Below are 23,583 nucleotides of genomic sequence, written 5' to 3'. Positions count from 1 at the left end.
TTTTGGGATTGGGCTCATAAAATGTCGTTAATGTAGGGCTCATTAAATATCTTTAATGTAGGGCTCATTAAATGTCTTTACTGTAGGGCTCATTAAATGTCTTTACTGTAGGGCTCATTAAATGTCTTTACTGTAGGGCTCATTAAATGTCTTTAATGTAGGGCTCATTAAATGTCTTCCATGTAGGGCTCATTAAATGTCTTCCATGTAGGGCTCATTAAATGTCTTCCATGTAGGGCTCATTAAATGTCTTTAATGTAGGGCTCATTAAATATCTTTACTGTAGGGCTCATTAAATGTCTTTAATGTAGGGCTCATTAAATGTCTTCCATGTAGGGCTCATTAAATGTCTTCCATGTAGGGCTCATTAAATGTCTTCCATGTAGGGCTCATTAAATGTCTTCCATGTAGGGCTCATTAAATGTCTTCCATGTAGGGCTCATTAAATGTCTTTCATGTAGGGCTCATTAAATGTATTTAATGTAGGGCTCATTAAATGTCTTTAATGTAGGGCTCATTAAATGTCTTTACTGTAGGGCTCATTAAATGTCTTTAATGTAGGGCTCATTAAATGTCTTCCATGTAGGGCTCATTAAATGTCTTCCATGTAGGGCTCATTAAATGTCTTTCATGTAGGGCTCATTTGGCTCAGGTAGCATCAGGCTTGAATGTTAATTCTGATCAAAGTTGAAAGTTATTTGTATTGAGTTGAGTTATTTATATGCCTTTGTATGCTTTAGAATTACACTTACGGTTTTGGTGGGAAATAACAGGTTACACAGGAAAAAGAGTGATTTATTCTCAGGATGGAACATTTGTAAAACCCCGGGAAAACATGACATAAAAAATAAAAGCAGCTCCATGACACAAGACAAGGAAAAGGTTAGTCCACCCAGTTTAAAAAAAAAAGATTGTTTTAATTGATGTCATCACGTGTCTCATGTATAAGCATTTACAGAACACACTAAAGTCTTCTTAGATTAGATTTTTTTTCCACAAATGTGGGTATTTTTTAAAACGTTTTTTCCCTCCCACCTTTTTTGCTTTATCGCACTATTTACATTTTGAGAAGGTTGACTGAGATCCAGGTATGGTTATTACTGAGTGTTGGTCGGTGATGGATGGATAGGGATGGGTCAGTGTGTGTGTAGCGTATGATACTGTTTGTATTGGATAACGACACAATCATTTGGCCTTTTTTGGGCTTGGGCTCATAAAATGTCTTTAATGTAGTGTGTGTGTGTTTGTGTTTGTAGTCTATGAGTGTGTGTGTGTGTGTAGTCTATGCGTGTGTGTGTGTGTGTGTGTGTGTGTGTGTGTGTGTGTGTGCGTGTGTGTGTGTGTGTGTGTGTGTGCGTGCGTGTGTGTGTGTGTGTAGGCTATGAGTGTGTGTGTGTGTAGTCTATGTATGCGTGTGTGCGCGTGTGTGTGTGTGTGTGTGTGTGTGTGTGTGTGTGTGTGTGTGTGTGTGTGTGTGTGTGTGCGTGCGTGCGTGTGCGTGTGTGTGTGTAGTCTATGAGTGTGTGTGTGTGTAGTCTATGTATGCGTGTGTGCGCGTGTGTGTGTGTGTGTGTGTGTGTGTGTGTGTGTGTGTGTGTGTGTGTGTGTGTGTGTGTGTGTGTGTGTGTGTGTGTGTGTGTGTGTGTGTAGTCTATGTGTGTGTGTGTGTGTAGTCTATGTATGCATGTATGCGCGTGTGTGTGTGTGTGTGTGTGTGTGTGTGTGTGTGTGTGTGTGTGTGTGTGTGTGTGTGTGTGTGTGTGTGTGTGTGTGCGTGCGTGTGTGTGTGTAGTCTATGAGTGTGTGTGTGTGTGTGTAGTCTATGTATGCGTGTGTGCGCGTGTGTGTGTGTGCGTAGTCTATGAGTGTGTGTGTGCGATCCAATTTCCAGACGCACCTAGAGAGAGAGATCTTTCGGTAAAACCTATCCACAGGAACTCCTTCAATCAGACCTGTAAGAATATTTAGAACTGTAAGTTAATACAAACTCACAACTAGGTTTTCAAAATTCCATCTCTTTCTCTCTCTAGGTACTGAGCATTGGTTGTGTGTGTGTGTTTGTGAGTGCATGTGTGTGTGTGTGTGTGTGTGTGTGTGTGTGTGTGTGTGTGTGTGTGTGTGTGTGTGTGTGTGTGTGTGTGTGTGTGTGTGTGTGTGTGTGTGTGTGTGTGTGTGTGTGTGTGTGTGTGTGTGTGTGTTTGGGGGGTGGGGGTTATATGTGTTTGAAGTAATGGGTTTTGGGGGTTGCTATGGAATTTATTCAAAGGCAGGTTGCAGAGCTGCGAACTGCACGGACGACAATGCGCCTTTTAAAAGACAATTTCACAGTTGTTCACGGAGATCACATTCATGGTATAGACCCGCGGATTTCAGCTCAATCGTAAATTACCTTTAAAAGTCAAGTGCAATGTGCTTGTTGCCAACAGCTTTGATTGAATGTTGGCCTGGCTGTGTATGTAAGGGGTGTGGGGGTGTGGCGGTATATGTGGATAGTGGAATTGTGTGTGTGGGCTGTTACAGAGTGTTGTCGTGGTGTATGTGTGTGTGTGTGTGTGTATTAGGCTGTGCCGTTGGTGTACTTGGAGAGTTTATTCTCCATGTCACAGATTCTCTTCTCCTGAGACAGAACAGTTGCCTTGAGATTCTGAACTTCTTCCAACAACCGCTCTACCAACTGAGGCTGGAGAGAGGGAAGGGGGAGAGGTAGGGAGGGAGGGGTAAGGGAGGGGCAGAGCGGGGTAAGAGGAAGGTAGGAAGGGAAAGAAGGAAGGGGAGAAAAAGGTAGGAGATAGAAAGGAAGGAAGAAAAAAGGAAAAAGAGGAAAGATAGGTCAGGGACAGACAACAACAGGAAAACAACATGCAGCTAGAGGAAAACAACAGGAAATTAACATGCAGCTAGAGGAAAACAACAGGAAAACAACATGCAGTTAGAGGAAAACAACAGGAAAATAACATGCAGCTAGAGGGAAACAACAGGAAAACAACATGCAGTTACAGGAAAACAACAGGAAAATAACAGACAGCTAGAGGAAAACAACAGGCAGCTACAGGAAAACAACAAGCGGCTACAGGAAAACAACAGGAAAACAACAGACAGCTATAGGAAAACAACAGGCAGCTACAGGAAAACAACAAGCGGCTACAGGAAAACAACAAGCGGCTACAGGAAAACAACAGGAAAACAACAAGCGGCTACAGGAAAACAACAAGCGGCTACAGGAAAACAACAAGCGGCTACAGGAAAACAACAGACAGCTACAGGAAAACAACAGGAAAACAACAAGCGGCTACAGGAAAACAACAAGCGGCTACAGGAAAACAACAGACAGCTACAGGAAAACAACAGGCAGCTACAGGAAAACAACAGGCAGCTACAGGAAAACAACAGGAAAACAACAAGCGGCTACAGGAAAACAACAGGAAAACAACAGGGAAACAACAAGCGGCTACAGGAAAACAACAGACAGCTATAGGAAAACAACAGGAAAACAACAGGGAAACAACAAGCGGCTACAGGAAAACAACAGACAGCTATAGGAAAACAACAGGAAAACAACAGGGAAACAACAAGCGGCTACAGGAAAACAACAGACAGCTATAGGAAAACAACAGGAAAACAACAGATAGCTATAGGAAAACAACAGGCAGGTAGAGGAAAACAGGAAAACAACAGGAAAACAACAGGCAGCTAGAGGAAAACAACAGGAAAATAACTGTCGTCAGAATTTCTAAACATCAGAATAAGGCCTAATGATAGAGGAAAAATTAGAGAGAGAGGGAGAAGAGACATTGGAGAATGAGGGTTGATAAAGGGGTGATTATATACATAGTGACTCACAGGCAGGTTGGTGGTTAGGGTCAGACAGACAGACAGACAGACAGACAGACAGACAGACAGACAGACAGACAGACAGACAGACAGAGTGTGACTCACAGGCAGGTTGGCTGAGCCGTCGCAGGAGGACATGCTGCGTCTGGTGGTGGGTCTGGAGTCCAGAACGTTCTTCTTGGCCACTTTGAGTTCGCGGCTCTTAGGGGGAACGTAGCCATCTCTCAAGGACTGGAGGATGGGGTCCTCGTCTCGCCCCTCCAGCCACTCCTCTGGCTCCAGAGCCGGGTCTGAACCCGCTGTGTCTGGGTACAGGTCATCCTGAAACAGGTCTGACTGGAGGGAGGAGGAGAGGGGGAGAAAGAGGGAAGGTAAGGATGGAGGGGGGAAAGAGAGAGGGAGAGCGAGGGAGGAGGGAGGGAAAGGGAGAGATGGAGGATGGGGAGAGAGAGAGGGGTTAGAGGTAGGAAGGGGAGAGAGAATGATGTGGAGGAGAGGGGGAAGAGAGGGAGGGAAAGATTTAACAAGCTGTAAATATAGGGAGGGAGAGAAGGAGAGGAGGAGAGGGAAAGAGATAGAGGCTTACCTTTCTAGGTACTGTCATGGCGATGGGCTCACACTTCTTGTCATGAAGCTTATATAACCTGGAGAACAGGGTTGGAGTCAGAGAACAGCCACAACAAATACTCTCACATTACCCTGCTCAGCTAAGCCTACACATGTTTGTATTTGTTTTTATTATGGATCTCCATTCGTTCCTGCCAAGGCAGCAGCTACTCTTCCTGGGGTTTATTATGGATCTCCATTCGTTCCTGCCAAGGCAGCAGCTACTCTTCCTGGGGTTTATTATGGATCTCCATTCGTTCCTGCCAAGGCAGCAGCTACTCTTCCTGGGGTTTATTATGGATTCCCATTAGTTCCTGCCAAAGCAGCAGCCCCCCTTCCTGGGGTCCAGCAAAAATTAAGGCAGTTATACAATTTAAAAAACGAATTGTACAGTATGTAAGAATATATCACTATGTTGCCAAAAAAGTTCAAGACTGTTCTTGTTTCCCTTCAATAAAATGCATTCAAAACTACTTTCTGCACATTTCTGCTACTTTCTTAGGCTATACAAGTGCTGTCTCTTGCTAATAAAATGTATGTTTACACCTATGTAGTACATTTAGCAATAATAATAATAAACCTCTACTTTAGAAAATAAAACAATTATGACAGGTGTGTTGAAATAAAAACGAGTGGTGTCCACTGATTAAATGCAGTCTTTCTGCATTGTGACGAGGGAAAACACAGATATTCACAAGGTTTGTGATGAATGACAGGTTGTTTCTTCATGCAAAATAGATTTGGGGTTTAAAGTTCAATTAAGCTGCTTTATTTTAGGGGTTTAGTGAAGGTGGGTAATTTTTGACCCTTAGGACAAGGGGAGTATACAGAATGATAAGACTACACAAGGGTTAACTCACATTTTTACTGCTTGCATCAGTTACTTGATGTAGAATAGTTCCATGTAATTATGGCTCTATGTAGTATGGTGCGCCTCCCATAGTCTGTTCTGGACGTGGGGACTGTGAAGAGACCTCTGGTGGCATGTCTTGTGGGGTATGCGTGGGTGTCTGAGCTGTGCACCAGTAGTTCAAACAGACAGCTCGGTGCATTCAACATGTCAATACCACTCACAAATACAAGTAGTGATGAAGTCAATCTCTCCTCCACTTTGACCCAGGAGAGATTACATGCATATTACTAATGTTAGCTCTCTGTGTACATCCAAGGGCCAGCCGTGCTGCCCTGTTCTGAGTCAATTGCAATTTTCCTAAGTCCCTTTTTGTGGCACCTGACCACACCACTGAACAGTAGTAGCAGAGCAGAATTACTTTTGCTTTCCTCCAGGCCTGAGGGCACATACTTTCTTGTAGGCTTAGATTGAAGATGTGGCAAATAGGAGGCAATATCGTCCGCTATTATCCTCAGTAGTTTTCCATCCAAGTTGTCAGACCCCGGTGGCTTGTCATTGTTGATGAAACATTTTCACCTCTTCCACACTCACTTTACAGAATTTAAAATTACAATGCTTGTCTTTCATAATTTGGTCAGTTATACTCGGATGTGTAGTGTCAGCGTTTGCTAATCTTGCCAATGAAAAAATCATTAAAGTAGTTGGCAATATCAGTCGGTTTTGTGAGGAATCTGATTCAATGAATGATGGAGCTGAGTTTGACTTTTTCCCCCAAATTTAATTCAAGGTGCTCCAAAGCTTTTTACTATCATTCTTTATGTCATTTATCTTTGTTTCATAGTGTAGTTTCTTCTTTTTGTTCAGTTTAGTCACATCATTTCTCAATACGTTTGCCAATCGGTTGTGCAGCCAGACTTATTCGCCATTCCTTTACCTCATCCCTCTCAAACATACATTTTTTTCAATTCCTCATCAATCCACTGGGATTTAGCTGTTTTTACAGTCATTTTTTAAAAAGTATTATTTATTGAACCTTTATTTAACTAGGCTGTCAGTTAATAAGAACAAATTCTTATTTACAATGACGGCCTTGGAACAGTGGGTTAACTGCCTTGTTCAGGGGCAGAACGACAGATTTTTACCTTGTCAGCTCGAGGATTCGATCAGGTGTCACGTTCGTTATAAGGATCGGACCAAGGCGCAGCGTTGTATGCGTACATTCTTATTTATTAAAAGAATGAACACTGAACAAACTAACAAAATAACAAAAATGAAACGTGAAGCTATACAAACGAGTACTGACAGGCAACTACACATAGACAAGATCCCACGACAGAAAGTGGGAAAAAGGGCTGCCTAAATATGATCCCCAATCAGAGACAACGATAAACAACTGTCTCTGATTGGGAACCATATCAGGCCAACATAGAAATACAAAACCCCTAGACATACAACACCCCTAGACATACAACACTAGAGTACCCACTCTAGTCACACCCTGACCTAACCAAAATATATAGAAAACAGAGATATCTAAGGTCAGGGCGTGACATAGGCAAGTCAGTTAAGAACAAATTCTTATTTACAATGACGGCCTTGGAACAGTGGGTTAACTGCCTTGTTCAGGGGCAGAACGACCGATTTTTACCTCGTCAGCTTGGGGATTCGATCTTGCAACCTTTCGGTTACTAGTCCAACGCTCTAACCACTAGGCCACCTGTCGCCCCAATGGGTGCATGCTTATTAATAACTCGAATAAGACATTTCATAAATGTATCAAGTGCAGCGTCTGGTTGCTCCTCATTACACACCACAGACCTACAAATATTATTTACATCAACAACATAGTTTAGGCCCAGCCCTTGGAACTTTAGTTTTCCTAGATATGGCTACTATATTGTGATCACTACATCCGATGGATCTGGATACTGCTTTAAAGCAAATATCTGCAGGATTAGTAAAGATGTGATCAATACATGTTGATGATTTCATTCCTGTGCTGTTTGTAACTACCCTGGTAGGTTGACTGATAACCTGAACCAGGTTGCAGGCACTGGCTACAGTTTGAAGCTTTTTCTTGAGTGGGCAGCCAGTCAATATTTAAATCACCCAGAAAATATACCTCTCTGTTGATATCACATACATTATCAAGCATTTCACATATTATCCAGATACTGACTGTTAGCACTTGGTGTTCTATAGCAGCTTCCCATCAGAATGGGTTTTAGGTGAGGCAGATGAACCTGTAGCCATATTACTTCTACCGTATTTAACATGAGATCCTCTTTAAGTTTTACACGAAGGTAGTTCTGAATATAAACAGTAACACCTCCACCATTGGCATTTCTGTCTTTTCTGTAGATCTTATAACCGTGTGTTGCTACCACTGTATCATCAAAGGTTTTATCTAAGTGAGTATCCGAGATAGAATATGAATGTCATCTAGCAAATTATTGATTTCAGGAACCTTGCTTCTTAAGCTATATATGTTAACGTGGGCTATTTTGAGCACTTTTCTTCCGGGATGCTAGATTGTTTTCATTGCTTTGCTGGGAAGCTTATCAGAAGTAGATATTCTCATGTTATTTATGTTAGTGCAGGGTGACCTGCACACAGTGGACTTCCTACTAGGGCACACCGCCTCAGTGCTAACAGTATACATTTGATTCATAGGCACATGATTACTGCATACAATAGCTGTAGGATCAGCAGAGGCATTCAGGGCAGTTAGAGGGACATAAATTAGGTTACTTACATTGTGTCTACCAACGCCCCTGGGATAATGTACATTTGCTGAAGCATTATGACAACTCAGCGTCACAATGGTAGGGATTATCTAAGCTGGACTTGGGTCATTGATAAATCATTGTCTCAATGCAGCCTTATAATGCTGTGAAAGGATCCAGGAACCCAAATGATTTGGGTGGATCCCATATTCCTTATAAAACTTGTTTTGTTTCCAAAAGGAATCGAAATTGCATTGCATATACCTGTGCGTAATGTCCATCCCTGATTGGGAGTGTGTGTGTACGTGCGTCCGTGTGTGTCTGTGCGCACGTGTGTGTGTGTGTGCGCAGTTTCCTACCTGGCGATCTCACACTTGCTGACGTCCACCCCTCTCTTAGGCATGAAGCCCATCCCCCTCTGAGGCTCCTTGCTGCTGAAGGTACTGAGGTAGTGGACATAGGGAGGCTCCTCTGTTATCTCAAAGTACCGGATACTACTGTCCCCCTAGAGAGGAGGGGAGGAGTGAGTAGAAGAGAGGGGAGGGGAGGTTAGAGGAGGAAAGGAGAGTGGAGAAGAAGGGAGGGGAGAGGAGGAAAGGATGAGGGGAGAGGAGGAAAGGAGAGGGGGAGAGGAAGAAAGGAGAGGGGAGGGGAGGATTTACAGTAGTAGTATCAAGGTAATGGATAATACTGTTACTGTGTGTGTGTGTGTGTGTGTGTGTGTGTGTGTGTGTGTGTGTGTGTGTGTGTGTGTGTGTGTGTGTGTGTGTGTGTGTGTGTGTGTGTGTGTGTGTGTGTGTGTGTGTGTGTGTGTGTGTGTGTGTGTGTGTGTGTGTTTATACCTTTCCACAGAGGTAAACCATGTTGGTGTCTGGGTCGTAGTAAGGTAACAACACACCGTTACTTGTGTCCAACTCCAGCAGTGCAATAGGCTCCTCAAAACTTGTCTGGTAGGAACAGAGCAAAGAAGGACAAGATGAGAGAAGAGGGACGAGAGGAATTCATTGGACCGATGTTCACTGTCCTGACAAGAGGAATTACGAGTGAGGGTGCATGCATGTGTGTCCATATGTGTTGACTGTGTGTGTGTGTGTGTGTGTGTGTGTGTGTGTGTGTGTGTGTGTGTGTGTGTGTGTGTGTGTGTGTGTGTGTGTGTGTGTGTGTGTGTGTGTGTGTGTGTGTGTGTGTGTGTGTGTGTGTGTGTGTGTGTGTGTGTGTGTGTGTGTATTTGTCTGTGTGTGTTACCGGGTCCCACAAGCCCAGCTCTCTCTGACTCATCCTGGTGAAGCCGGTAGTGAACAGGTTTCCGTCTCTGGTAAAGATGGCCCTCATCGGTCGGATCCCGTCGTGTGGAGCCATCCTCTCCTATTGGACCGAACGGACAAGACAGACATCACTAACAGAGTACAGAGCACCCATCTTGGTAGAAAGAGGGCTCATCATGGCTTCTGTGAAAGCACAAGCAGTCCCATTGAGGCTAGGCCTGCACGATTTGGACTAAATATCTACACTGAACAAAAATATAAATGCAACATGTAAAGTGTTGGTCCCATGTATCATGAGCTGAAATAAAAGATGCCAGAAATGTTCTATATAAACAAAAAGATTATTTATCTCAAATTTTGTGCACAAATTTGTTTACATTACTGTTAGTGAGCATTTCTCCTTTGCCAAGATAATCCATCCACCTGACACTTGTGGCATATCTAGAGGCTGATTAAAAAGCATGATCATTACACAGGTGCACCTTGTACTGGGGACAATAAAAGGCCACTTTAAAATGTGCAGTTATGTCACACAACACAATGCCACAGATGTCTCAAGTTTTGAGGAAGTGTGCAATTGGCATGCTGACTGCAGGAATGTCCACCAGAACTGTTGCCAGATAATTTAATGTTTGTTTCTCTACCATAAGCCGCCTCCAACGTTGTTTTAGATAATTTGGCAGTACGTCCAACCGGCCTCACATTGCAGACTACGTGCAAACATGCCAGCCCAGGACCTCCACATCTGGCTTCTTCACCTGCCTTATCATCTGATACCAGCCACCCGGACAGCTAATGTAACTGTGCGTTTGCACAACTGAAAAAGTTCTGCACAAACTGTCAGAAACCATCTCAGGGAAGTTTTTTTGAGTGCTCGTCGTCCTCACCAGGGTCTTGACCTGACTGCAGTTTGGTGTCGTAACCAGCTTCAGTGGGCAGAGGCTCACCCTCGATGGCCACTGTCACACTGGAGAAGTGTGGTCTTCATGGATTAACCCCAGTTTCAACTGTACTGGGCAGATGGTAGACAGCGTAGCGTGTATGGCATTATGTGGGCGAGAAGTTTGCTGATGTCAACGTTGTGAACAGAGGGCCCCACGGTGGCGGTGGTGTAATGGTATGGGCAGGCATAAGCTATGGACAACAAACACATTTGCATTTTATCGATGGCAATTTGAATGCACAGAGATACCGTGACGAGATCCTGAGGCCCATTGTTGTGCCTTTCATCTGCCGCCATCACCTCATTCAGCATGATACCGCACAGCTCCATGTCGCAAGTGTCTGTACGAAATTCCTGGAAGCTGAAAATGTCCCAGTTATTCCATGGCCTGCATACTCACCAGACATGTCACCTAATGAGCATGTTTGGGATGCTCTGGATCGATGTGTACGACAGAAGAGGAGAGGGACAACATTTCAAAGGCCACAACCAACAGCTGATAAATTCAATGCGAAGGAGATGTGTCGTGCTGCAAATGGTGGTTACACTAAATGCTTGTGTTCCTAGCTCCAACAATGCAGTAATATCTAACAATACACAACAATACACACAAATCAACAAGTAAAAGAATGGAATGAAGAAATATAAAAATATATAATATAGATTGCGCAATGGAGTATAAATATTTATATATACACTACATGACCAAAAGTATGTGGACACCTGTTCATCGAACATCTCATTCCAAAATCATAGACATTAATATGGAGTTGGTCCCCCCCTTTGCTGCTATAACAGCCTCCACTCTTCTGGGAAGGTTTTCCACTAGATGTTGGAACATTGCAGCAGGAACTTTCTTCCATTCAGCCACAAGAGCATTAGTGTTGTCGGGCACTGATGTTGGACGATTAGGCCCGGCTCGCAGTCGGTGTTCCAATTCATCCCAAAGGTGTTCGATGGAGTTGAGGTCACGGCTCTGTGCAGGCCAGTAAAGTTTTTCCACACAAATCTCGACAAACCATTTCTGTATGGACCTCGCTTTGTGCCTGGGGGCATTGTCATGCTGAAACAGGAAAGAGCCTTCACCAAACTGTTGCTACAAAGTTGGAAGCACAGTATCGTCTAGAATGTATGCTGTAGCATTGACTGACGTTGCTACCAGAGGTAGTTTGGAACTCGGTAGTGAGTGTTGCAACCGAGGACAGACGATTTTTACGAGCTACATGCTTCAGCACTCGGCGGTCCCATTCTGTGAGCTTGTGTGGCCTACCACTTCGATGCTGAGCCGTTGTTGCTCCTAGACATTTCCACTTCACAATAATAACACTTACAGTTGACCGAGGCATCTACAGCAGGAAAAAAAATGGACGAACTGACTTGTAAAGGCAGTATCCTAATGACGGTGCCACGTTGAAAGTCACTGAGCTCTTCAGTAAGGCCATTCTACTGACAATGTTTGTCCATGGAAATGGCATGGCTGTGTGCTCAATTTTATATACCTGTCAGCAACAGGTGTGGCTGAAATAGCCGAATGCACTAATTTGAAGGGGTGCCCACATACTTTTGTATATATAGTGTATATACTATACATTCATGTACATACTACCTAAATCGCTCGACCAACCAGTGCTCCCGCACATTGGCTAACCGGGCATTGTGCATTGTGTCCCACCCCCCCCTCTTTTTACGCTTCTGCTACTCTGTTCATCATATATGCACAGTCACTTTAACCATATCTACATGTACATACTACCTCAACCAGCCTGACTAACAGGTGTCTGTATATAGCCTTGCTACTATTTTTTCAAGTGTCTTTTTACTGTTGTTTTATTTCTTTACTTTTCTTTATTCTATTTCTTTACTTACACTCACGCATACACACACACACACACACACACACACACACACACACACACACACACACACACACACACACACACACACACACACACACACACACACACACACACACACACACACACACACACACACACACACACACACACACACACACACCTCTTTTTTGTTCAGTGTAGTTGTCACCCAATGTCACTAGTTTGCGTTGCCTTATGTAAGGAAGTATGTTGTTTTACTTCACACACACACATGCCTGCACGGACACACACACACACACACAATACAACAGCTTGCTGTTGTATATGTGCTTTTGCCAGTGTCTTCTGTCTGTGTTGTCCATTTTGTCTTCCGTAGTTTTTTTGTTTTGTTATTATCCCCCGTCTTCACTGGAGGCCTTTTGCCATGCCGTCATTGTAAATAAGAATCACTCACTTTGAGTACAGAGACTAGGTCTGGGAAACTGTGACCTTTGACCTCTCTGCGACCACCTCTCTCTTACCCCGTCATCTTAATTTCTTCCCCTCCCAGCTCCCCCATTCACCAACTCACCGCGACCACCTCTCTCTTACCCCGTCATCTTAATCTCTTCCCCTCCCAGCTCCCCCATTCACCAACTCACCGCGACCACCTCTCTTACCCCGTCATCTTAATCTCTTCCCCTCCCAGCTCCCCCATTCACCAACTCACCGCTACCACCTCTCTTACCCCGTCATCTTAATCTCTTCCCCTCCCAGCTCCCCCATTCCCCAACTCACCGCGACCACCTCTCTCTTACCCCGTCATCTTAATCTCTTCCCCTCCCAGCTCCCCCCCTCCCCAACTCACCACGACCACCTCTCTCTTGCCCCGTCATCTTAATCTCTTCCCCTCCCAGCTCCCCCATTCACCAACTCACCGCGACCACCTCTCTCTTGCCCCGTCATCTTAATCTCTTCCCCTCCCAGCACCCCCCTCACCAACTCACCGCGACCACCTCTCTCTTACCCCGTCATCTTAATCTCTTCACCTCCAAGCCCCCCCCTCCCCAACTCACCGCGACCACCTCTCTCTTACCCCGTCATCTTAATCTCTTCCCCTCCCAGCTCCCCCATTCACCAACTCACCGCGACCACCTCTCTCTTGCGGGGGTCACACACACGGAGGCGTCGGTCTTTACAGGTGGTGCAGAACAGGCTGCCGTTACGGTTCCAGCTGACGTTGTAGATGAGGTCTGGGTGGTCGTCCATGGAGATGAGGGCCTCGCCAGTTCCCACGTTCCAGATTATTATCAGGTTATCACTGCCTGGGGGTAGGGAGGGAGGAGGGTGAGAAAGTGTGTAAGTGAGTGCATGATTTTGTCTGTCTGTCTGTCTGTCTGTCTGTCTGTCTGTCTGTGTGTCTGTGTGTGTGTGTGTGTGTGTGTGTGTGTGTGTGTGTGTGTGTGTGTGTGTGTGTGTGTGTGTGTGTGTGTGTGTGTGTGTGTGTGTGTGTGTGTGTGTGTGTGTGTGTGTACCTGCAGTGAGTAGTATATTGCGTGCGGTGGGGTGCCAGGTGACAATGCCGACGCGTTTGGAGTGTCCCTCCAGGACCACGATGGGCTCTGATATGGGCCGGGTCCCCATCTGGTCAGGGATCTGCCACACCTGCAGGGGGACACAATATAACTTAACAACTACAGGGAGACACAAAAAGACATTACACCTATAGAAGGACACAAAATAATGTTCCACCTAGAGGGGAGAAAAAAGCAACGTTACACCTATAGGTTGCACCTCCAACACTTGGTCACGTCATGCCATTGTTCTGAACTTTCTCAAGCCGTGTATCCGCCATAGTAGTGCCCAACAGTCAGGATAAGCCCGGTCATTTTCAATGGACGCTAACAGAGGCTGACGCAGGCTAACGGAGGCTAACGCAGGCTAACAGAGGCTAATGCAGGCTAATGACTGTTTTGCCTGGAAATACAATAACTTTGCTAAAGTAGGCAAATATTTAGTAGGAAACAACTTTGCCCTCATTATCATGCCGTCAAATTTACTTCAGACAGATGGCAATGTTGTCATTAGCTAGCAATGTTTGTCAGAAATAGCTAGCTAATGTAAGCCTTGCTGGGAGCACGAACATCCGATTGGTCTCTCCTCAATCATAGCTAGCTAGCTAACGTTGTACTGCATCTAAAGTCAATCTGGCAACATCACAATGGCAAAAGGTTTTCCTATAACTATCTGTCTCCTTTAGAAATGTTATTGTATTTCCAAGCCACAGTAATGCATTTTTGATGAAATATTCATCAGTGCCAATTGACAATGCATTGAATAGAATGCTCAGTCGGGCATCAGTCCTAAAACGATTGTTACAAACAATATTGTGACGAAATGTGCAAGCCATGAATAAGGGGACACAATACAATGTTACACCTACAGGAGGACACAATGGGTGTGTTCGTAAATTCAATCTGGAGTGCACTCAGAGTGCGCTCTGGGTGTTCGCAAATTCACAGAATTTGCTCTCATAGTGTTCAGAGGCAACACTGGACGCTCTGGCCGAGGAGTAGCGTTAATCCTAGCACGACAGTCAAGCACCCAAGCTAACTGGCTAACGTTGGCTAGCTATTTCCAGACACAAATGAGAGAACACCCCACTCTGACAATTTTACTCATCCTAGCAGAGCCGGTTAGGCTGTTTTCATGTTTTCCAGAGTGTTGGTGACTGTAACTGTGCTGCTGGCAACAATTGAATTACTATTTTTTGGGGGCCGACATTTAATGGCACCGGCCATATTCAACGGGTGTTGAGCGTTCGTAAATGAATCAGTTATTCTGCGTTCCAGGCAGTTAGATGAGAGTGCTCTGAAATCGGAGTAGATAGCCAGAGCGAATATACAAACTTCACCCAACAATATAACATTACACGCCTAAAGGATGACACATAACAACGTTACACCCAAAGAAATAGAATAACTAGAACGGTCTTGGACCCTCTAAGCCTGGCAACTTGACTGGTAGACTCATGGAGATATGCCATATCTATATTTATGTATGAGTTGACTCATAGCAGTGAGGAAGAAGCGGCGCGAAGAGGATCCCCTCCCGTCAAAATTTGTCTACGCGGGAATGTAGCGATAAGCAGATCACCTGCCTCCCCGCTATTTGGGACAACGTCTCCCATTGTTAAGGCGGAGATCATCTCGTCATTATATACAGTATCACGGGTACATTCGCAAATGGCTGCTTGGTTTTGTGATGCAAAAATGTAAACGTCAATGTAGAATGTTCATTCTATTGATGCTAACTGATGTGGCTCATTTTTGTAATGTCAGTTGAGTTGATTCAACAAATTACAGCACAGATTGACTTCCTGCTTTTACTCTCGGCTGAAGGTAACAAACGGGAGAATCTCAATTGCATATTCCTCGCGTCTTCTCTCCTCCTTTCTCGCCTCCCTCTCAAAACCCATTGGGTGAGAGGTCTCGTTGTCTTAACCTTAGTCATCTTCAACCATAGAGATCGATAGAGGACTCACTTTTATATCTGTGCCATTATAGCGTCTGTGACAGCATGGGCCGCGCCATTTAGGCTATAACCCATAGGAATCCCATCCCAGTTGACTACTTTGACTACTTTAATAATATAATATAATGATATATGCCATGGTGGAAGTCCTCAATGGCACAGCCCATGCTATAACGGTCTTTTGGCCACTAGAGGCCTCTATCATTCTCTATGTCTTCAACCTACTGTAGCTTTTACTTCCTGCTTTGCTCCTATGGGTACACCAAAACATGGCCGCCAGTCCACCCATTATGCCATCATTAACTTGAATGGAGACACCCATTCTACTGTTACACCTACACATGGACATAATACAATGTTACACCTACAGGGGGACACATAGTAATGTTACACATACACAAGGACACAATACAATGTTACAGCTACAGGGGAACACATAATTACATTTACATTTAAGTCATTTAGCAGACGCTCTTATCCAGAGCGACTTACAAATTGGTGCATTCACCTAATGACATCCAGTGGAACAGCCACTTTACAATAGTGCATCTACATCTTTTAAGGGGGGGGGGGGGGGCAGAAGGATTGCTTTATCCTATCCTAGGTATTCCTTGAAGAGGTGGGGTTTCAGGTGTCTCCGGAAGGTGGTGATTGACTCCGCTGTCCTGGCGTCGTGAGGGAGTTTGTTCCACCATTGGGGTGCCAGAGCAGCGAACAGTTTTGATTGGGCTGAGCGGGAACTGTACTTCCTCAGTGGTAGGGAGGCGAGCAGGCCAGAGGTGGATGAACGCAGTGCCCTTGTTTGGGTGTAGGGCCTGATCAGAGCCTGAAGGTACTGAGGTGCCGTTCCCCTCACAGCTCCGTAGGCAAGCACCATGGTCTTGTAGCGGATGCGAGCTTCAACTGGAAGCCAGTGGAGAGAGCGGAGGAGCGGGGTGACGTGAGAGAACTTGGGAAGGTTGAACACCAGACGGGCTGCGGCGTTCTGGATGAGTTGTAGGGGTTTGATGGCACAGGCAGGGAGCCCAGCCAACAGCGAGTTGCAGTAATCCAGACGGGAGATGACAAGTGCCTGGATTAGGACCTGCGCCGCTTCCTGTGTGAGGCAGGGTCGTACTCTGCGGATGTTGTAGAGCATGAACCTACAGGAACGGGCCACCGCCTTGATGTTAGTTGAGAACGACAGGGTGTTGTCCAGGATCACGCCAAGGTTCTTAGCGCTCTGGGAGGAGGACACAATGGAGTTGTCAACCGTGATGGCGAGATCATGGAACGGGCAGTCCTTCCCCGGGAGGAAGAGCAGCTCCGTCTTGCCGAGGTTCAGCTTGAGGTGGTGATCCGTCATCCACACTGATATGTCTGCCAGACATGCAGAGATGCGATTCGCCACCTGGTCATCAGAAGGGGGAAAGGAGAAGATTAGTTGTGTGTCGTCTGCATAGCAATGATAGGAGAGACCATGTGAGGTTATGACAGAGCCAAGTGACTTGGTGTATAGCGAGAATAGGAGAGGGCCTAGAACAGAGCCCTGGGGGACACCAGTGGTGAGAGCGCGTGGTGAGGAGACAGATTCTCGCCACGCCACCTGGTAGGAGCGACCTGTCAGGTAGGACGCAATCCAAGCGTGGGCCGCGCCGGAGATGCCCAACTCGGAGAGGGTGGAGAGGAGGATCTGATGGTTCACAGTATCGAAGGCAGCCGATAGGTCTAGAAGGATGAGAGCAGAGGAAAGAGAGTTAGCTTTAGCAGTGCGGAGCGCCTCCGTGATACAGAGAAGAGCAGTCTCAGTTGAGTGACTAGTCTTGAAACCTGACTGATTTGGATCAAGAAGGTCATTCTGAGAGAGATAGCAGGAGAGCTGGCCAAGGACGGCACGTTCAAGAGTTTTGGAGAGAAAAGAAAGAAGGGATACTGGTCTGTAGTTGTTGACATCGGAGGGATCGAGTGTAGGTTTTTTCAGAAGGGGTGCAACTCTCGCTCTCTTGAAGACGGAAGGGACGTAGCCAGCGGTCAGGGATGAGTTGATGAGCGAGGTGAGGTAAGGGAGAAGGTCTCCGGAAATGGTCTGGAGAAGAGAGGAGGGGATAGGGTCAAGCGGGCAGGTTGTTGGGCGGCCGGCCGTCACAAGACGCGAGATTTCATCTGGAGAGAGGGGAGAGAAAGAGGTCAAAGCACAGGGTAGGGCAGTGTGAGCAGAACCAGCGGTGTCGTTTGACTTAGCAAACGAGGATCGGATGTCGTCGACCTTCTTTTCAAAATGGTTGACGAAGTCGTCTGCAGAGAGGGAGGAGGGGGGGGGGAGGGGGAGGAGGATTCAGGAGGGAGGAGAAGGTGGCAAAGAGCTTCCTAGGGTTAGAGGCAGATGCTTGGAATTTAGAGTGGTAGAAAGTGGCTTTAGCAGCAGAGACAGAAGAGGAAAATGTAGAGAGGAGGGAGTGAAAGGATGCCAGGTCCGCAGGGAGGCGAGTTTTCCTCCATTTCCGCTCGGCTGCCCGGAGCCCTGTTCTGTGAGCTCGCAATGAGTCGTCGAGCCACGGAGCGGGAGGGGAGGACCGAGCCGGCCTGGAGGATAGGGGACATAGAGAGTCAAAGGATGCAGAAAGGGAGGAGAGGAGGGTTGAGGAGGCAGAATCAGGAGATAGGTTGGAGAAGGTTTGGGCAGAGGGAAGAGATGATAGGATGGAAGAGGAGAGAGTAGCGGGGGAGAGAGAGCGAAGGTTGGGACGGCGCGATACCATCCGAGTAGGGGCAGTGTGGGAAGTGTTGGACGAGAGCGAGAGGGAAAAGGATACAAGGTAGTGGTCGGAGACTTGGAGGGGAGTTGCAATGAGGTTAGTGGAAGAACAGCATCTAGTAAAGATGAGGTCAAGCGTATTGCCTGCCTTGTGAGTAGGGGGGGAAGGTGAGAGGGTGAGGTCAAAAGAGGAGAGGAGTGGAAAGAAGGAGGCAGAGAGGAATGAGTCAAAGGTAGACATGGGGAGGTTAAAGTCACCCAGAACTGTGAGAGGTGAGCCGTCCTCAGGAAAGGAGCTTATCAAGGCATCAAGCTCATTGATGAACTCTCCAAGGGAACCTGGAGGGCGATAAATGATAAGGATGTTAAGCTTGAAAGGGCTGGTAACTGTGACAGCATGGAATTCAAAGGAGGCGATAGACAGATGGGTAAGGGGAGAAAGAGAGAATGACCACTTGGGAGAGATGAGGATCCCGGTGCCACCACCCCGCTGACCAGAAGCTCTCGGGGTGTGCGAGAACACGTGGGCAGACGAAGAGAGAGCAGTAGGAGTAGCAGTGTTATCTGTGGTGAGCCATGTTTCCGTCAGTGCCAAGAAGTCGAGGGACTGGAGGGAGGCATAGGCTGAGATGAGCTCTGCCTTGTTGGCCGCGGATCGGCAGTTCCAGAGGCTACCGGAGACCTGGAACTCCACGTGGGTCGTGCGGGCTGGGACCACCAGGTTAGGGTGGGCGCGGCCACGCGGTGTGAGGCGTTTGTATGGTCTGTGCAGAGAGGAGAGAACAGGGATAGACAGACACATATTTGACAGGCTACAGAAGAGGCTACGCTAAAGCAAAGGAGATTAGAATGACAAGTGGGCTACACGTCTCGAATGTTCAGAAAGTTAAGCTTACGTAGCAAAAAATCAATAAAATTACAAATCTTATTGACTAAAATGATATAGTACTGCTGGCTGGTGAAGTAGCCTGGCTAGCAGTAGCTGCGTTGTTGAAAGTGAAGCTGGCTAGGTGACCTCGACAGTTTCTCTAAATTTCTCTAAACTACACAATTATCATGGATACAAGGACAGCAAAGACAACTAGCTAACACTACGCTAATCAAGTCGTTCCGTTGTAATGTAAGTTTCTACAGTGCTGCTATTCGGTAGAAGTTGGCTAGCTAGCAGTGTTAGCTAGCAGTGTTGGCTAGGTAGGAGGACAGCAGCGCGGCAGGCGAAACTAGCTGGCTAGCTAACCGATAATTACTCAAAGTTACACAATTATCTTAGATACAAAGCTAGCAAAGAAAACTATGTAGCTAGCTAACACTACACAAAACAAGTCGTTCCGTTGTATTGTAATCGTTTCTACAATGCTCTTCGGTGGCAAGCTGGCTAGCTAGCAGTGATGGCTACGTTGCGTTAATTTCGAACGAAAATAGCTCGCTAGCGAACCTCAATAACGACGCAATTATGTTTGATAAAAGACGGCTATGTAGCTAGCTAAGATCAAACAAATCAAACCGTTGTACTGTAATGAAAATGAAAATCAGACCGTTGTACTATAATGAAATGTAATGAAAAGTTATACTACTATTCGGTAGACGGTGGACGTTAGCTAGCTGCTGGGCAGATAGCAGTGGACAACGAGACGACGAAATACGATAATTACGCAGTTATCTTTGATACACAGACGGCTATGTAGCTAGTTAAGAAGAAATTGCTAAGGTTGGACAAATTAAATCGTTGTACTATAATGAAATGTAATGAAAGTTATAAAAGTTATACTACCTGCAGAGCGAATGCAGAGCGAATGCAAATGCGACCGCTCGCCCCAAACCGGAAGTAAACCCGTGATAATAATGTTACACCTACACAGGGACACAATACAATGTTACAGCCACAGGGAGACACATAATAATGTTACACCTACAGGGGGAAACATAATAATGTTACACCTACAGGGGGACACATAATAATGTTACACCTACACGGGGACACATAATAATGTTACACCTACAGGGAGACACATAATAATGTTACACCTACAGGGGGACACATAATAATGTTACACCTACAGGGAGACACATAATAATGTTACACCTACAGGGGGACACATAATAATGTTACACCTACAGGGGGACACATAATAATGTTACACCTACAGGGAGACACATAATAATGTTACACCTACAGGGAGACACATAATAATGTTACACCTACAGGGGGACACATAATAATGTTACACCTACAGGGAGACACATAATAATGTTACACCTATAGAGGGACACATAATAATGTTACACTTACATGGGGACACATAATAATGTTACACCTACATGGGGACACATAATAATGTTACACCTACAGGGAGACGCATAATAATGTTACCCCTACAGGGTGACACAATACAATGTTACACCTACAGGGGGACACATAATAATGTTACACCTACATGGGGACACATAATAATGTTACACCTACAGGGAGACACATAATAATATTACACCTACAGGGGGACACATAATAATGTTACACCTACATGGGGACACATAATAATGTTACACCTACAGGGAGACACATAATAATGTTACACCTACAGGGGGACACATAATAATGTTACACCTACAGGGAGACACATAATAATGTTACACCTACAGGGGGACACATAATAATGTTACACCTACAGGGGGACACATAATAATGTTACACCTACAGGGAGACACAAAATAATGTTACACCTACAGGGGGACACATAATAATGTTACACCTACAGGGGGACACATAATAATGTTACACCTACAGGGGACACATAATAATGTTACACCTACAGGGAGACACATAATAATGTTACACCTACAGGGAGACACATAATAATGTTACACCTACAGGGAGACACATAATAATGTTACACCTATAGAGGGACACATAATAATGTTACACTTACATGGGGACACATAATAATGTTACACCTACATGGGGACACATAATAATGTTACACCTACAGGGAGACGCATAATAATGTTACCCCTACAGGGTGACACAATACAATGTTACACCTACAGGGGGACACATAATAATGTTACACCTACATGGGGACACATAATAATGTTACACCTACAGGGAGACACATAATAATATTACACCTACATGGTGACACAATACAATGTTACACCTACAGGGAGACACATAATAATGTTACACCTACAGGGAGACACATAATAATGTTACACCTACATGGGGACACATAATAATGTTACACCTATAGAGGGACACATAATAATGTTACACCTATAGAGGGACACATAATAATGTTACACCTACATGGGGACACATAATAATGTTACACCTACATGGGGACACATAATAATGTTACACCTACATGGGGACACATAATAATGTTACACCTACAGGGAGACACATAATAATGTTACACCTACAGGGAGACACATAATAATGTTACACCTACAGGGGGACACATAATAATGTTACACCTACAGGGGGACACATAATAATGTTACACCTACATGGTGACACAATACAATGTTACACCTACACAAGGACACTATACAATGTTATACATACAGGGGGACACATAATAATGTTATACATACAGGGGGACACATAATAATGTTACACATACACAATACAACGTTACACCTACAGGGGAACAGGGGGACACATAATACCGTTACACATTGGGACACTGAGAACATTGCTATGACCTAATTCCAGTACTATATCTTAAAGAACATTTTTCCATACTAATTAAATGAAATGTGCTACTCCAACCCCCCCCCCCCCCCCCCCCCCCCCCAATTGTTGGTGTGTGTGTGTTTTCAAACACAAACACACACTCTCTCCCCCCTTCACACACACATAATCACACTAATGATAGCCAAGTTAGCTGGCTCAGTAAGCCATGTCTTTTTGTCTGTGAAATCCAAAGGATGACATTACAGCTAAGGCCTTCTTCTCTGGTCACAATGTCAAGCCTGGACAGCTGCTATCTATCTATATATTCTATCTATATATATATCCTATCTATATATCCCATCTATATATATATCCTATCTATATATCCCATCTATCTATATATTCTATCTATATATATATTCTATCTATATATATATCCTATCTATCTATATATCCTATCTTTATATCCTATCTATCTATATATCCTATCTTTATATATATCCTATCTATCTATATATCCTATCTATCTATATATCCTATCTATCTATATATCCTATCTATATATCCTATCTATCTATATATCCCATCTATATATCCTATCTATCTATACATCCCATCTATATATCCTATCTATCTATATATCCCATCTATATATCCTATCTATCTATATATCCCATCTATATATCCTGTCTATCAAAATATCCTGTCTATCTATATAGTCTGTCTGTCTGTCTGTCTGTCTGTCTGTCTGTCTGTCTGTCTGTCTGTCTGTCTGTCTGTCACCATGCTCTATCCCATTTCCAGAACACGCATCATAAACAGCCAGTGCTGTACATCATTAGTTCACACAAGCAGCCGCTAAAGGACAAAACCTCTGGTTTGAATCTTACTGACTGTATCATCATATGATGTCTACTCCTGTAGCTTGATTTCACTATAATATATACGATATGTGTTCTTTATCACAAAATCCCTTGTTTGCATCAACACGTTCCCTCTTTGATAAAACCAGAAAGCACACACTCACACACACACTTGTCCTTGTGCTACCCTTGTGATGCAAGGTCTTGGTGGACTGTAGCACTAGGTCCGATAAACCACACTCCACACACACACACACACACACACACACACACACACACACACACACACACACACACACACACACACACACACACACACACACACACACACACACACACACACACACACACACACACACACACACACACAGCTTTGATATCTCATCCCTGCTCATCCTGAGAGGCTCTGTCATCTGATTGGTGGATGAGGCAGAGGGGTATTCAGGGGAGCTGTGTTAACACATGTTTATAAATACCAACCAGCCGTTACCCCAACAACCCAACCACCCCCCTTGACCACCCGCACCCCACCCCTCTGCAGGCAGCACCCCTTCCCTCCACCTAACACGCCGTCTCCCTAACACCACCCACCTTTCTATTCTCCCACACATGCCAAGCCTGAGTCCTCAGCCCTTGTTATAAGTGAGGGGTTTAGGCAGGACACCCGAGGCTAACATCCCACACTACAGTACTATAGTACTCCTCATGGGATCATTACTGACCACGTCAGTCAGGACC

The 23,583-nt window shown here is 45.1% G+C and overlaps 1 protein-coding gene across 1 annotated transcript in view; it reads right to left on the bottom strand.

The window, feature by feature from the left end:
* Nucleotides 1-774: 774 nt before the first annotated feature.
* LOC129863566 (coronin-6-like) overlaps nt 775-23,583 on the bottom strand; it is a 38,937-nt gene continuing 16,128 nt past the window's right edge. The window contains exons 4-11 of the mRNA XM_055935630.1: nt 13,574-13,703; nt 13,185-13,363; nt 9,262-9,381; nt 8,859-8,963; nt 8,376-8,521; nt 4,418-4,475; nt 3,937-4,167; nt 775-2,680 (exon numbers count right to left, since the gene is read on the bottom strand). Of these exons, the coding sequence (XP_055791605.1) occupies nt 2,558-2,680; nt 3,937-4,167; nt 4,418-4,475; nt 8,376-8,521; nt 8,859-8,963; nt 9,262-9,381; nt 13,185-13,363; nt 13,574-13,703 (1,092 nt within the window). The 3' untranslated portion in view covers nt 775-2,557. The remainder of the gene's footprint in view (nt 2,681-3,936; nt 4,168-4,417; nt 4,476-8,375; nt 8,522-8,858; nt 8,964-9,261; nt 9,382-13,184; nt 13,364-13,573; nt 13,704-23,583) is intronic.

This window comes from Salvelinus fontinalis, chromosome 10, assembly GCF_029448725.1.
Source record: "Salvelinus fontinalis isolate EN_2023a chromosome 10, ASM2944872v1, whole genome shotgun sequence".
Classification (NCBI taxonomy): Eukaryota; Metazoa; Chordata; class Actinopteri; order Salmoniformes; family Salmonidae; genus Salvelinus; species Salvelinus fontinalis.
Note: the sequence above shows the minus strand (reverse complement) of the source record. Positions and strands in the feature narration are given on the sequence as shown.